The sequence below is a fragment of the Phyllostomus hastatus genome, unplaced genomic scaffold, assembly GCF_019186645.2.
Source record: "Phyllostomus hastatus isolate PE091 unplaced genomic scaffold, TTU_PhHast_1.1 phas_scaffold_55, whole genome shotgun sequence".
NCBI classification, from domain to species: Eukaryota; Metazoa; Chordata; class Mammalia; order Chiroptera; family Phyllostomidae; genus Phyllostomus; species Phyllostomus hastatus.
Window position 1 is genome coordinate 5798645 of NW_025334035.1, and position 17013 is coordinate 5815657.

Here is a 17013-nt window from a genome sequence, read left to right on the forward strand (position 1 = left end):
AAATGAACAAAATATTGATACATGCTATTACATGGATGAATCTCAAAATAATTATTCTGATGGAAATAAGCCTTATATAAAAGAGTACATATCATAAGATTCCATTTTATATAAAATTAAAAAAAATTCAAACTAGTCTCTAATGACAGAAAGCAGACCAGTGTTGCCTGGGCATAGGGTGGCAGGAAGTAATGAGGAGAAATGTATTACAAAGGGCCATAAGGAAACTTTCGGAAGGTGATGGAAGTGTTCGTTATCTGGAATGCAGTGATGAAATCAATACTAATTAATCAGGGTTTATACTTTAAATATGTGTAGTTTACTGGACCTCCATACTTGAGTAAGTGATAAAAAGAGTTATGCAGTGAAGTTTAAGACACAATTTAGCAGGTAATAAGTATTTACTGTGGGCTCTTTTACAAAATCTACTTAGGAACACCATCAAGATTTTGTTTTTAAATAAATTTTGTAGAAGAACCCACAGTATCTTGATGATGATATGCATGATGGATTGAATGAAAACGTGAGATTCTATTAAAAGGTCTCACTTAATAAAACATAATTTTCAGTAAATAATCCTCTGCCCAAAATCAAGCTGTCCTGGGACTCAGAGAAAATAGCCCAGTGTTTTACTAGGTCTCTGCCTAAGGGGTCATCTATGAAAAGTTATTTTAGAAAGGAGATATCCAGTTGGAAACCTGACCACATCTTCCAGGGAGAGGGACTACCTTACTCTAGTGACAGCACACCCAGGGACAAAGAACCTGTCCCCATTCCCAAGGCACCCTCTGTCCTGGCACAGTTCTGTGATGCTGTGAATCTCGGTGCACCAGTGCTGGGCTTTGGGACCAGCCAAAAAGGTGAGACCCAGGTGGGCCCTTCACTCATCAAGGCTACTTGCCCTCTGAGATGTTCCAGACAGCGGGTTAAGCTGCCCTACTCCGGTGTGAGCAAGGATAGTGTGCATGCCTAAAGCCTTGGTGGTCCTGGGCATGGAGCTTGGGGTTGAGACACTGTAACCATCTAGCTTGGTGATCATGTTTGCTCTTCCTCTGTGTTCAGGTGAAACACCATGGCTTGCTGTCCACCTTGCAGCTGCTGTATACTGTGGGGTATTCGCTCTCCATTGTCTCCCTCCTCCTGGCTCTCACTGTCCTCCTGTGTCTTCGGTGAGTGGAACATCTGCTGGCACGTGCTCCTTGACTACATCTAGAAGGCTGCAGGTGCTGTCATGGCTCACCAGAGCTGGAAAGGAATCCAAGAAAGTACCTAGTCCATCCATCCCATTTTGCAGGTGAAGGGAGAAAGGAGACCAGGGGTCCACTGACAGGCACCGAGTCACCCAGGTCACAAAGCGCAGTGAGAATTGGAATCTGGACTCCTAAGTCTGCCTTTGCCTCCCTTGGGTTAGATAACCTCCTCTGTGCCAGGCTCTGCTCTAAATTCCTAAGAAACCCATGACTACCATAGCCCATGCTCACCACAACTCTGCCAGAGGCATTATTTTTACAGAAGAGATTAAGAACGTCCCCAAAGTGAATTAGTGAGTGGTGGAGGCAGAATTCTAACCCAGGGCCCATCAAATCCAGTTAGCCATGCTTCCTCAGTGCTCAGGCCCTGTTCTAAGCATGCTACATGCACTAAGTCATTTAAATCTCGTCCTAATCAGAATTATATTAATTCTAATCCCAAAAGATTAGCATTATTGTAACTGCTATTTTATAAATGAGTTCATTGAAATATGGAGAGATTGAGTAACTTGCCCAGGATCACACAGCTGGTGAGTGAGGGAGGCAGGATCACAGCCAGGCAGTCTGGAGCCTGTGCATTTTCAATCCCTTAATACTCTCTTTCAGAATCCAGAGCCTGAGTGCATTTTATTAAATCATGTTTTTAGAAATTACCCAAGTGAGGTATTTAGAGAACAACTAGGGAGCCCTCTGAAGCTGTCTCATGGTCCAGCCCATTCAGGAATATAATTGGGCACATACGAGGGGGACCCCAAAAGACCCAGAATTATCTTCTGGAGGGTGGGCCCCCTGAAGAACAGGCTATCCCCCTACATAAGTGTTCTAGGTACCCACCAGTATCAGTGCACTAGCTGGTGGTATTGTGAGAGGCTGTGTGCAGCTTCAGTGAATTTTTTTGAAGACTCTTTCATTGCTTTTGCCCATTTCATAATGTGTGATTTACAAGTGCACTGGTCCACACTGAGCTGTTTTCAGCAGTTTTTGACCTAAAACAGCATGATCCCCATGGTCCACCCCCGCCCCCCCATTTATGAAATCTCACCCTGAGTGTGACGTTTTTTAAAATTTGTTTTTCTGGATGAAAAAAAGTCCTGAAAAGGAAATGTTTTGCCCATGTGGAGGAGGGGAAACAAACAAACAAACGAAAACGTCAGAAGCACTAACAGGCATCAAAATCCACAAATTCAAAAACTGTTTTGAGCAGTGGGAAAAAGTCTCAATAGGTTTATTGTATCAAATGGAGAGTACTTTGAAGGTGACTGAAGTTTAAACATGTAAGAATAAATACATGTTTTTAATAAATAAATTCTGAGTTTTGGGGGGTCCCCCTTCATAATGTGGCAGAATGAGAGTCTGGCATGGACACAGGAGACTTGGATGAGGACCATGGAGACCTGAATGCTAGTTCTAGAGCAGCTCACCAGGGCTCTGCTAGCCCTGGGTCTGGCCCTACTTGGCCCTTAACCTTGGATGACCTGTGGCTCCTGGAGCAGAGTCAGGGCTGTCAATGCCACTGGGAGAGCAAGTTTTGAACAATGGAAGAATTGCAGTCTATCTGTGGCCTCCTCCATGCACCTTCCCAAAGTCTCTGAACCAAGCCCAGTGAAAACGACTGCCCGGCCATGCTGGAAGTACCTTTAGCAGGACCTGGGTCAACCAGGTATCTGTTTTGCCTCAGTCCCTGCTCTTGAGTAGTCCCTGGTCTAGTTGCAGAGAAGGATGCCTAAAGGGTAAAACATAAGGACCTGCGTCACATCTTTTTTTGAGATTAAAAAAAGAACAGCTCTAAAGCAAGGCAGGACTGGGTGTGTGCTGCACATGGGCCCAGGCAGGGCTGTGAGAGCTAGGGATGGCAGAGGCTGAGGCTGTGGTTTTGCATCATTGGCCAGGACATAGCCACCACTGAGGAGGCTCCAGGTGGGTGAGGGACAGCAACACCTCATTCTGTGCTCAGGAACAGGGTGAGCACTTTTCACTCGTTAACTGATTGAATCTTCCTGTAGCCCTTTGAGGTAAGTGTTCTTGTTCTTCCAGGCAGTAGAGCCTTGGAGAGCCACATTTTAGCCTTAGAGTTGCTGGGTTCAAATCTCTGCTCTACCATTTACTGCTCTGGGGCTTTGGACCAGTGACTTAACCTTTCTGCCTCAATCCCCCCTCCCTGGCCCGCCCCGCAGCTATAAAACCAGGTCCACCCATGAGTGTGTACACACATGTAAATGGCTTGGAACACAGTGAGGCACGCTGAACATGTTATATAGGTGTTAGCTATTATTGTCCTTGTTTTGCAGATGAGGAAAAGGAGTCACAGAGAAGTCAGATCACATAATCCAGCCTCCCAATTCTGGCTCCCACACTGTGAGCCTCTGCCCTTTAGTGGTAGATGCACAAGTGTCTCAGGCACACACCTGTTGGTCTGAGCCGTTCTCTCCTGAGGGAAGGCTCTCGGTTTTCTCCTTGCACAGAAAACTCCACTGCACACGCTACTACATCCACATGAACTTGTTTGCCTCTTTTATCCTGCGAGGCGTGGCCGTGCTGGTGAAGGACATCATCATCTACAACTCTTACTCCAAGAAGCCCGACAGTGAGAAGCAGTGGCTGTCCTATGTGTCAGAGGTACATCTTCCCACCTGGTGGACCAGTACCGGGAATCAGAGGGCGGCGAGCTGGGGCTTGAGAGGGGAGGAGGGAGACAAGGGGTGGGTGTCAAAGGATTTGTGGTTAGATAGGCATTGTCTGACTTTAAAAAAAAGAAAAAGAAAAGCCTCTTGAAAGTGGGACAAGGTAAAGAAAATCATCAGCAGGAAAGTTTACTGGGGGGCTACTGAATGGCCCTTGGGTGAGAAATTTTTCCATCTGAAGATAAAAGAAGGAATTAAACCAGAATACCCTTCAAAGCTTTTCCAGATTGAAATCTGCATCTGTTGACATGTTTTTTCCTTTATCCTGGTAATAATAAATGCAGTAATCTGTTAAATTACCTTTGTATTCCTAGGATAAACCTAACTAGGTTCTGACATATTATTGTTCCTTTTACATTGCTGGATTCAATTTGCTAATACTGTTTTTTGTTCAGCATGTCATATATATCCATGAATAATTTTCTTTTCTTGTAATGCCTTTGTTAAGTTTTTGGATAAAGTTTATGCTGCCCTCTTAAAAACAAATCAGTCTTGTTCTCTCTTCCCCTATTCCTTGGAAGAATTTGTTTAAGATGGGTATTATTTCTTCCTTAAATGTTTGATAGATCTCACCAGTGAAGTCATTTGGACCCATATTTTTCTTTATTGGAAGACTTGTAATTATGAACTAATTATGACTCTTATATTTAGATTTTCCATTTCTTCTGGTGTCACAAGGTAATGTGTTTTTCTAGGAATTTGTCTACTTCATCTAATGTTTCAAATTTACTGGCATTTTATTGTTTATAGTCTCTTAAGATTTTTTAAAGATCTACTGCATCTAGGATAGTGTTTCTTTTTTCATTCCTGATATTGGTTATTTGTGTTTTCACTGTCTTTCCCCACTTGGTCACATTTTCCAGTAGTTTCAGTTTTATTGGATTTTTCAAAAATTGAACTTTTGGCATTGTTGATTCTCTTTATTTTATGTTCCCTATTCTATTAATTTCCACTTTCATATTTATTATTTTTCCATGTAGTATTTTTGGGTTTAATTTGCTCTTCTTTTTCTGGCATAAATATTTAAAGTAATTGATTATCAGCCCTTTCCTTACTTAATTAAGTTATTTAAGGCTGTAAGTGTCATTCTAAGTGTGGTGTTGTCTGCATAGCACAAACTTTGATATGTGGCATTTTCCTTTCGTTCAGTTCAGAAATAAGTTCTAATTTCTATTATAATTTCTCCTTTGATTCGTGAGTTGTTCAGAAGTTTGTTTCCTCATGTCTAATCATATGAAGATATTTTGGATGTTGATTTCTAGCTTAATGGAACTGGGATCAGAGAACACATCCTTTAATGTTTTTTTTTTTTAGGGAAATCACTCATGAGATTTCTGGTTTTGTTTGTCTGACAATCTCTGTAGTGTCAAGGAAGAGGCAATGAAACCTACATGAAGCACTCCTTCACAGTTTGGTAGTGTGCTGCCTCTCTGAGACAGTCATCAAGGGTTTGGGAGAGAGGGGAGTGAGAGGGAGGGTTATGCATAGGGAGGCCCTCCCCCACCTTCTGAGTCCAGACCCTGAAAAGCCTGGACTCACCTCCAAGTGCTCTGTCCTCTGCAGATCTCCACCTCCTGCCGCTCTGCCCAGGTCCTCCTGCACTACTTCGTGGGGGCCAATTACTCCTGGTTTCTGGTGGAAGGCTTTTATCTCCACACGCTGCTGGAGCCCACAGTGCTTTCTGGAAGGCGGCTGTGGCCCAGATACCTGCTGGTGGGTTGGGGTGAGTGACCTGAACCCCAGCCTCTTTTTTTCTGGGGACTCTTTAGAACATGGGAGCTCAGTAGAATCTTTGGTTGGAGGTAGAGACCCAATTGGATGGAGGTTTGTGGGATAGACCATTCCTCAGTGACAAGAGTCTGTCACTGTATGTATGCACATGCACACGCATGCACACGAGCAAGCACACACACATATGCACAAGTGCCAACAGACCCAATGCACACATTCAGAAATTAAGAAGGTTTTTGGTAGAATCAGATGCCATTTCTCCTGCCTTGCCCCCAACTGTATTGGTTTGCTCAGGATGGTATAACACAGTGCCCTGGACTGGATATTATACAATAGATGTTTATTTCTCACAGTTATGGAGGCTGAGGAATCTGAAATCAGGCTGCCAGCATGATTGAGTTCTGGTGAGGGCCCTCTTTTTGGCTTGCAGATAGTTGTCTTCTTGCTGCATCCTCACCTGGGAGATGGAGAGAGATAGAGATAGAGATAGAGATAGAGATAGAGATAGAGATGGAGATGGAGATGGAGATGGAGATGGAGATGGAGATGGAGATGGAGATGGAGATGGAGATGGAGATGGAGATGGAGGTGGAGGTGGAGGTAGAGGTAGAGGTAGAGATAGAGGTAGAGGTAGAGATAGAGGTAGAGGTAGAGGTAGAGAGATAGATAGAGAGAAAGACAAGCAGCTCTCTGGTCTCTTATAAGGGCATTAATCCCATCATGCTGACTGACAGCCCCTCCCAACCACTTCTAAACCCAGTTACCTCCAGAGGTCTCATCTTCAAATATCATCATGTAGGGGGTTGGGGCTTCAACATATTAATTTGGGGGGTTACACACAAATCATACCACTAATTAAGTCTTCAAGATGAGGTCTGGAACCCCTGCTGTCACAAGCTTTTGGGGAATTTGAGGCTGCAGGATTCAGAGGAAATAACCTTGGCCTGAAGTTCAGAAGATTTTGGATAATGTCTCTATATTTACTACAAGCTGCTCTGGGATGTGTGGCAAGTCTGTCCTCTCTACTCTCCAGTTTCCCTGACAGTAAAAGCATAGACAGGCTCTGTGCCACTCTAGTGTTCCTGCAGTCCCCAGTTCTGTGATTTTATAGGATTTAACCAGCTGTACTTGGCCCATCTGGCTGGGGTGGGAGGCAGGCAGCTTTGGCCAACCAGCTGCTAATTGCACTCCCGGTTCTCTTTTAGCCTTCCCACTGCTGTTTGTTGTGCCCTGGAGTGTCGCCCGTGCAAAGCTGGAGGATACAGGGTAGGTAATTCACCTGTTTTCTCACTTTCATGAGCAGGTGATCCCCAAATATGCCCAAATACAAATATGTATATCATTTTCCTAAAGAGACTGTCCATCCCCTTCAATTTTGGCCATCTAAAATATACCTAGGAGTCCTGGTGGGTATGGCTCAGTAGGGTGGAGCATTGTCCCATAGCCAAAGTGTTGCAGTTTGATTCCCAGTTAGGGTGCACACCTAGGTTGCAGGTTTCATCCTCATCACAATCCCTGGTCCAGTCACATACTTGGGGCAACCCATCGATGCATCTTCCTCCCATAAATGTTCCTCTGTCTCCCTTCCTCTCTCTCTAGAAGCAATGAAAAAAATGTTCTTGGGTGAGAATAAAAAAATAAAATAAAATATACCTAGGAATATGGATAAAATAATGAAAGATTTTTCTTATAGTATTAGTTATTAATTTATTAAGTTACATCTATAAATTATTACAAAATTAGCACCAACTGGCACAAAATGTACTGCATACTTTATCAGTGACCCTGGGTATATAAGGATATAGGTACAAGAATAGTCATTGCCTCATAGTTCAAAGTGGGGGGAAAAGCAAAATGAAATGGATGAAAGTGGTCAAGAGATTTAAACTTCCAGTTATAAATAAGTAAGTCCTGGGGATGTCACGTACAGCATGGTGACTACAGTTAACACTTCCATGCTGTATATTTGAAAGTTGCCGAGAGAGTGAGTCTGAAAAGTTCTCATTACAAGAGAAAAATTTGAAACTATATGAGGTGATGGATGTTAACTAGACTTGTGGTGATCATTTTACAATATATTCATATACTGAATCATCACATTGTACACCTGAAACTAATATGTTAACATGTCAATTATATCTCAATTTTTAAAATAAAACAAAAAACCCTAAGCAAACAAAAAAAATCCCTAAATATCTGTCAGTACAGGAATCAATGAATAAATAGTGGCATACCTATATTGTGGAATATTCTCTATCTTCTGGCTTCTTGAGACTGAATCTCAATAGTACCTTGTTAAGCCTGTTGCTGAATAATGCAGATCATGTCATCCCATTTTTTCCTCCAAATAAACACCACCCAAAAGTCCCCTATATAATTAAGTATTTACATTTTTGAGAACACAGAGACAAATGTAGAGGGATATACACCAAGCTTTAGCACCCTTCAGTGGCAAGAAAAGCCAGCGCTACAGTATTAGCAGGAAGGAATTTGAGTCTGTTCTTCTCTTCCATCCCTCAGGACAATGATGGGTTGAAGGTAAGTCTTGAGTGTGAGCATCCTTTGTCCAGAGGGCATGAGGCTTTTGCATTGAACCTTAACTTGATTTAAAATTTACTGTCTTCTCTTTGCTATAGGTGCTGGGGAACAAACAATAATAAGCCAATCTGGTGGATCATCCGAGGACCCATGCTCCTCTGTGTAGCAGTAAGCATCATCCCACCCATTCTTTCTTCTCTCTAAGCTCAGCAGCTAGGGAGGACCTCAGCCCTTGTCCCCATCCACCCTAATTCCCTGGCTCAGGATGAGCCTGGGCCAGACCTTAAGCTGGGAGTAGGTTCTGTGAATGAGAAGGAGCAAGTTAGAAACTACTTGTTCTGTTCTGGTTCAGGACCTAAATTGAGGGTTCTACCACAAGCTCCTTCTTGTTGAGTCTTTAAACTATGTATAGAAATGTGCTCAGTGACCTTGAATTGAATCTTTATGATGTGTACAAGGCCCTGGAGACAGAGGTCTCTTCAGTCACAGACCAGCCACAGACAGCAAAGTCATTGGCTTGGTCTTAACACCATTAGTAGGAGGGGGAGGAGACAAGAGAGCTTTTTTTCACAGGAGGAAAATGTACAATCATATCCACCCACAGCTGTGATGGGGTTAGAGAGCTGTGATGGGGTTAGATGCTGTTGCTCTGAGACCCTGAGGAGGAAGAGCCTTTACTCTGCATGGCCCAGAATTTGGGGCTTGAGAAGGAGAGCTTGACCCAGAGTCCTAAAGCTCTTTAAGATGACAGTTTTTGAGAATAAAATCTGCCCAAGAAGTATGGGGAAATGACAGGGAGTTAGCGAACAGCAGGAAGTTTAGCAAGGTCCTGGAGGGAGGTGGAGTCTCCCTACCTAGACATAGGGCCATCACTCTGGGTGCTTGCAGGCCAGGCGCTGCACTCCACACTCACCCACTGTCCTCCACAGAGGTTGCTGGGCATTCTATTTTTGCCATTTTATGTAAATGTGGTATTTGTGGTTTCATGAAAGCAAAAGCTTGTTTGTATAGAAGAATGTCAGTATCTGTCAATGATAGAAGGCAACTCTCTGCCTAGATTTGGGTATAACTGAGAGGATATAAAGTTCACAGAAACAGCAAGAAAACCGAGAGTGTGGAGATGCCCTAGAGGATTCCAAGGTGTGCGTCACATCAAACTGACCAGTGGAAGGCATGCTCCTGGGAATCTTCCCCTGTCCCCCGTGCCCCCTGTGCCCACTGCCTAGTCATTCCACACACAGCTGAGAGTGTGTGTTCTATGTGAAGTCTGACCACTTACCTACCATGGGCATCATGAGCCTTGCCTCACCCCCACCCTGTCTGTCATTTCTCCACAATCCTTTCCTGTCCAGACACACTGTGCAGCTGTGGTCCCAGCATCTGTCTTCTGGTTAGGACCCACCATGGTGGCCCAGTGAAGCTTATTGAGTGTCTCTTACATCCCAACCCCATGCTAAGTGCTTTGTGTGTAGGAACTCATTTACTCTTCTGAGGTGGGTGCTACATTTTATTCATGAGGACACTGAGAAAATGAGGAGTCACTTGTTTAAAGTCACTGTGCCAGTAAGTGGAGGCCCCAGAGCTCAGCCCAGAGGGTCTGATCAGATGACCCACCTATAACCACAACACCATGATGCTGCCTCCAAAATATTTACCACCTCCAGCCCTTGTGTGTGAAGTGCTGACTGCTTCAGGCTCTCTTATGCATTAGTATCTTGAGTCAGATTCTCCTTGGGTTTGAGCTCCCTCCTCCCTCTGCCACTTCACCTGGCTGCTATACATGAACACCCACCTCACAAAGTAGGAATGGTCACACTCTCCTTTGTGCCCTTCCTGGACCCTGTACAGACTTCTGCTGGAGCCTCAGCAGTGTTTTCAGTTTGTATCAGTCTAAAAGCGGTCTGCTGACACCGTATGTCTCCTGTTCTGTTCAACCTGGCAGCTAGCCCAAGCATATGGCAGGCTCTCTACAAACTTTGGTTAACATTTGTGACCCCCACTCCCGGGCACTAATAGACTCTCGCTAACCAGGCAGAGCAAAGCAGAATGGAGGCCAGCTGGTCCTCCCTAGGAGGGAGTTCAGGAGGCTCATTGCAGCTGGATCCCTAATGTTCATCCTGCAGTCTTCCAGAGGCTTCATCATTCTCCATCTTGGTTACTCATGGGATCACCTCGATGTCTTTAAAAATTCTTTTGCTTGGGTCTTAGCCCCAGAGATTTGTATTTCATTGATCTCAGGTGTGGCCTAGGAAGTCTAAGGTGCTGTCAGGGTTGAAAAGCATTTTGCTACACTCTCCATACTCAAAGTATGGTCACCTGAGCCCTTGCTATAAAATCAGGTCCCCAGACTCCACCCCAGACCTGCTCAATCAGAATATAAGTTTTGATGACATTGCCAGGCTTCAGGCATCCACTGAAGTCTGTGGCTCCCAAAGCTGGATGTCATGAGAAACCTCATGGTACTTCATACCCTGGAGGACAACATTAGAAATTCTGGAGGCAGGGCTCAGGCAGGTACAGTTTTAAAAGCTCCTAAGGGATTAAAATGAACAGCCAGGGCTGGAACCACTGCTCTGGACTTTGCTGCTTGTCTGGCTGTGGCTGACCAACCTGTGTGCTAGTTTCTATGGGTGCTTCCTAGTTCTTGGAGCCATGTTCTCACCTATGAGGGCAAAAGAATGCTCTTTATCGTCTCATCTTGAATAAAATCAGTTTCACATGCTGTAGCTTCTACAACTCTAGTCACAGCCAGCTCCATGTATGGACAGTCTCCTGACCTCACTTGTGCTCCTGTCCACCTTCTCCTGATGCTGCTTGCCACACCCAGTGGATGAGACCACTATTCATCTACCAGCCACCCCAGCCAGAAACCTGGGAGGCCCCTAGTTTCTGTTCTCTTCTTCCCAGCAATCTCTACTCAGATAGTGTCTTGTCAAATTCTTCTCAAGATCCCTCCAAGCTGCCTCCTTTCCCTTAATCCCACTCTTCTTCTGTTCCTTTTGCAGACTTCTGCAAAAGCCTCCTGACTGGTCTCCCTTCTTCACTCTTGCCCCCAGCAACCCATCCTCTGTACTGCAGCCAGGGTAGTCTTTCTTGAGCAAAACTTGACATTGTCTCTTTTCTGCATGTGGCTTTTTAATGGCTCATTGTTGCCCTCAGGCTTTGAGCACCTTTCCTGTTCTTGGCTTGGTTCTTTTGAGGGAAATAAAGGTGTATGTCTCATGGTTTCTTCCCTAAAGAAATTCAGAGTCTAATAGTTACCATTCTGAGACTCATTGGATCATGACTGAGCCAACCGATAACTGCCTTCATGTTTGGTCATATGACCCATGTTGCAGTTTTGCATTCACCTGAGTAGACATAACCCCATCTCCAAAATATAATTCCTTGAACTACAACATTGAAGGAACTTGGCTCCCTGAGACTACATATAGCAGAGCTCCCCTCGTTGCTCTAGATCATGAAATAAGCAAAAACCAACCAAACAAAAAACAGCCCTCCACATCTTCATTGTGTGAAGAAAAAAAGAATTTCCCAATACTACATATTTCTTTTGTTAAACTAAAGTACTAAAAAGTACCATAATAATCAAGGTCAAGATGATATCATTCAGGGCATTTCACAATCTTTCTCGTCTTGGCCAGATTTGAGGCTGGCAACTATTTTTGGGAACATGGAACGGAGGTTTGTGGGAAAATCCAACTGTACCTGGTGAACCAAGCAGTGGGACCAAAGAAAGTCTCCCATTCCAGACTTGAGCTCCCTGGTGAGCATCCCCAGTTATCAGAGCTGGGCTTCTCTGCCATCTCCCATTCTGGGTCTGAATTTGTTGATCAACATCTGGATCAATGCGAATGTATGTACATCATGCTGGATTTCCAGACATATCAACTGATTTCTCCTGCTGCTCTCTTGACTCTCTCTGTTTCAGAAATAATAATAATGTGACAACTTGAAGAATCCAGATACTCTTTGGGTCTTCCGTGAGAAACTAAAATTAGATAACTCTCAACTACTTCAGCATTTAAGACTTCACTACTTAAATTAACCTGTTACCCCTGAGTGTACATTTAGTCTAGAACGTTACTGGAACAGGATATATTCTTATAGCCTAGTAGAAAATTCATAAAGCCTTGATTAGTCCAACTTTTCAAGGACAGCCTTACAAAATGAGTAAACTGTGCGAGAATGTTCTATCCATATCCTGATTCCTGGAATTAACAGATGGAACCCCCAGTTGAAAGGCTTTTTTGAGCCAATGAATTGAATCATATATTGACTTTATAAAGTCGTAAAGTCAAATGCCTTCATTCACTTTTACTGAATCTTCTCTGACAGCCTCAACTTTTGCTTCAGGACTCGGCAAAGTTGAGAAATTAGTAAAATTAGTCTTTGCTGCTTACCCCTCTTTAGGTTTGCTTCCTCACCAGGAATCCAGGGGCATTCTGTTACATGGGTTTCCCAACATCTCCTGACTCCCTGCTCCCCTCCTCTGAAGAGCTGCAAGGGGAATTTCTCTATACCTTGGATTTTCCCTCCTCAAAACTTACCTTTGTTGAGTCCCATCTTCTGTGTTCCATGGTGAAAGTAAGTCAGATCATACATATTTATTGAATTCTTCATTTTTGTAGAGATGAATGTGAATGAATGAATGAATAAGATAGAGAAAGAGCTTCCCCTTCTCTCCTAGTTGCTCCTTATCTTCTATGTGATGTGTGCACTCCAGCAGGGCTCTTGCAGATGGTGTGTTTTTACCCAAAGGAGTATCTCTAAAGGTAGGCATTTTAATCCACATGGCAGGTCAGAGGAGGAGGGGCTTGAGGTAGGTGGAGGCATTCAGGGGTAGATGAGGTGTACCCCTGATTCCTGGCCATGCTGTCAATCACCTCTACCAGTCTGTAGGCTCAGATCTGATCAGGCACAGAAGTTAGGGTGTCACAGAAGTGTCACCAGGAATGTTACATCTGATAACACATTCTGTACTGCCTAGGGAGCCTTACATGTTTGGGGTCCTAAGTGCCCCCATCTGGTCACAGAATCAAAGAAGAGTTGGCTGGGTTCTTGAAAAGTTTTCTCATTTGGCCCCTTTCCTGCTTATGCGCAAATGATGGATAGCATTATCCAGTGATTGCTGACTCTTGTCTTCTGGGTAGCCAGGATGAACCCCATGGCCACCCAGGCTGGCATTTTATCATTGCTTGGCACTGAGGAAGCTCTTCCTCCGTATGGGCCACTGGCTGATGCCCATTTTCTACTGTGGTCTCCAGAAGACACAGAGCATAACAAATCAACCTGCTCCTCCTCAGAGCCCTTCATTTCTTAGAAGACAGCCTGATCGAAATTAATTTGCTGAAATATGTGTCTTTCCCCTGTGAGGCTGACTTTCTAAGAAAAATACCCAAGTTCAACAAATCACTAAGCCAAGGACACAACATTTTCTGTTTGTGATGAAAAACAGATATCCCATTAAAAGAGATAAATCGCTTGGTTACACTTAGTTTGTATTTCAGTATTCTATTGCTAAATATTCTTTGGCTGGGAATCTCCATCATTCCTGCTGGCTTGAGGATTGGATAGCCTCTTGCCTAAAACTCTAGCCTTTTAGCTTTAGGCAAATCATAACAGGTATGTGTGGATTCTGTGATTGCGTTTCCATATGTAGTTCAGGGGCTTGTTTCTAGACCAGGACATTAAGATTGTGTGGACTCAATGTCTGTAGAGACTTTACTCCATTAATTGTCACTCAGTCGTAGTCTCTATCAGCTCTTTCTCCATTGCACAGAGGCATTCTTAAGTCTTTTCTTTTTTAAAACATTATTTTTCTTTTTCTTTCTTTTTATTAAGATGTGTTTTTTTTGTTTTTGTTTTAGTTTTAAGATTTTATTTATTTATTGTTAGGGAGGGAAAGGAGGGAGAAAGAGGGAGAGAGAAACATCAATGTGTGGTTGCTGGGAGTCATGGCCTGCAACCCAGGCATGTACCCTGACTGGGAATTGAACCTGCGACACTTTGGTTCGCAGCCCGCACTCAATCCACTGAGCTACGCCAGCCGGGGCTTAAAACGTTATTTTTCAATTACAGTTTATATTCAATATCATTTTGTACTGGTTGCAGGTATATAGCAAAGTGGTCCTCTGACACTTCAAGTACCAACCTAGCACCATGCATAGTCATTACAATATTACTGACTATATTCCCTAGGCTGTACTTTAAATTCCTGTAACTGCCAATTTGTCCTTCTCATCCCTTCACCTTTTTCACCCAGTCCCCAAACTTCCCTCCCCTCTGACACCCATCAGTCTACTCTCTGTATCTATAAGTCTGTTTCTATTTTGTTTGATCTTGTTCTTCAGATTTCACATATAAGTATATAGTACTTGTCTTTGTCTGACTTATTTTACTTAGCATAAACCCTCTAGGTCCATCCACACTGTCCCAAATGGTAAGACTACATTCTTTTTTATGGCTGAGCAACATTCACTGTGTAAGTGTACTACTACTTTTTTATTCACTTGTCTATTGATGGACACTTGGGATGCTTCCATGTAGTGAACATGGGGGTGCATGTATTCTTCATATTAGTGTTTTGGGTTTCTTTGGATATATACCAGAAGTGGAATTGCCTGGGTCATAAGGCCTTTTTTTTTTTTTTTTGAGAAACCTCCATACTGCTTTCCACAGTAGCTGTACCAATCTGCATTCCCATCAACAGGGCACTAGTGTTCCCTTTTCTCCACATCCTTGCCAACATTTATTATTTGTTGATTTATTGATGATAGCCATTCTGACAGGTGTGACGTTATAGCTCACTGTGGTTTTTATTTGCATTTCTCTGACAATTAGTGATGTTGAGCATCTTTTCATATGCTTATTGGTCATCTGCATGTTTTTTTTTTTGTAGAAGTACCTATTCAGGTCCTCTGCCTACATTTTAATTGAATTGTTTATTTATTAGTTTTTTAGTGTTGAGTTGTTTGAGTTTTTATAAATTTTGAATATTAATCTCTTATTGGATGCATCATTGGCAAATATCTTCTTTCATTTAGTAGTTTGTATTTTTGTTTGTTGATGGTTTTATTTGCTATGCAAAATCCTTTTAGTTTGATGTAGTCCCATTTGTTTATTTTTTCTTTTGTTTTCTTTGCCCAAGGAGATATATCAGGAAAATATTGTTAAGAGAAATATCAGAGAGTTTACTACCTATGTTTTCTTTTAGGACTGTTATCATTTTAAGTCTTACATTTAAATCTTTAATCCATTTTAAGTTTATTTTTATATATGCTATAAGAAGATGGCCTAGTTTCACTTTTTTCTAAGTGTCTGTGCAATTTTTCCAACACTATATAATAAATCCCACTTGATCATGGTGTATAATCTTTTTAACATATTGCTGGATTTGGTTTGCTAATATTCTGGAGGATTTTTGTATGTATGTTCATTATCTGGTTTTGGAAGTATGATAATGCTGGCGTTATAAAATCAAAGATTGGGAGTTTTCCTTCCTGTTGTACTTTTGGAATAGTTTGAGAATAGTGTTAGCTCTTCTTTGAATGTTTGATGGAATGCCCCTAAGAAGCCATATGGACCAGGACTTTTGTTTGTTGAGTGTTTTTTGATTATTGCTTCAATTTCATTAGTTGTAATCAGTCTATTCAGATTTTGTGATTCTTCCTAATTCAGTTTGACAAGATTGTATGTTTCTAGTAATTTATCCATTTTGTCAAGTTTATCCAATTTGTTGGCATGTAATTTTTCATAATGGTTTCTTACAAACCTTTGTATTTCTTTGGTGTCAGTTTTTACTTCTCTTCTTTCATATCTGATTTTATTTATTTGGGTCCTCTCTTTTTCTTGATGAGTCTGGTTAGAGATTTATCAATCTTGTTTACCTTTTCAAAGAACTGTTCTTGGTTTTATTGATCTCGTGTGTGTTTTTTTAGACTTTAGTTTATTTCTTATCTGATCTTTATTATTTCCTTCCTTCTACTCACTTTGGGCTTTTTTGTTGTTGTTCTTTTTCTAGTTCCTTTATATGTAAGATTAGATTGTTTATTTGAAAGTTTTCTGGTTTCTTTTGGTAGGCCAGTAATGCTATAAATTTCCCTCTTAGGACTGCTTTGGTACATCCCATAGATTTTGGGGATGTGTGCCCATTTTTACCTGTCTGGTGGTATGTTTTGATTTTGTTTTTTATCTCACTGTTAACCCATGCATTGTTTAGTAATGTGTTATTTAGCCTCCCTGTGTTATGTATTTTTTTCAGTTTTTTCTTGTAATTATTTTCTAGTTTCAAATTAATGTGATTAGAGATGATGCTTGATATGATTTCAATCTTAAATTTATTGAGACTTAGTTTGTGGCCTAATATGTGGTCTATCCTGGAAAATGTTTCATGTGCACTTAAAAAAATTATATCCTGCTTCTTTGGGGGTGCAATGCTCTGAAAATATCAATTAAATTCTTCTTGTCTAATGTATCATCTAAGGCTGTTAGTTCCTTATTGATTTTTTGTCTGGAAGATCTATCCCTTGAGGTCAATGGAGTATTAAAATTTCCTACTATGATTGTATTACTGTTGATCTCACCCTTAAGTCCACCAATATTTGCTGCATATATTTAGGTGCTCCTATGTTGGGTACATAAATGTTTACAAGGGTTGTATTTTCTTGTGGATCAAACCCTTTAACGTTATGTAATGTCCTTCGTTTCTTAGTATAGTCTTTGTTTTAAAATTGATTTTGTCTGATATAAGTATTGCTACCCAGCTTTTTTTTTCATTCCTATTTGCATGGTATATCTTTTCCCATCCTTTT

The 17013-nt window shown here is 42.0% G+C and overlaps 1 protein-coding gene across 1 annotated transcript in view; it reads left to right on the forward strand.

The window, feature by feature from the left end:
• Positions 1 to 17013, forward strand: part of GLP2R (glucagon like peptide 2 receptor) — a 68433-nt gene that overhangs the window by 25754 nt on the left and 25666 nt on the right. The window contains exons 5-9 of the mRNA XM_045824412.1: positions 1063 to 1169; positions 3713 to 3866; positions 5495 to 5654; positions 6868 to 6928; positions 8299 to 8368. Coding sequence (XP_045680368.1) covers positions 1063 to 1169; positions 3713 to 3866; positions 5495 to 5654; positions 6868 to 6928; positions 8299 to 8368 — 552 coding nt within the window. The remainder of the gene's footprint in view (positions 1 to 1062; positions 1170 to 3712; positions 3867 to 5494; positions 5655 to 6867; positions 6929 to 8298; positions 8369 to 17013) is intronic.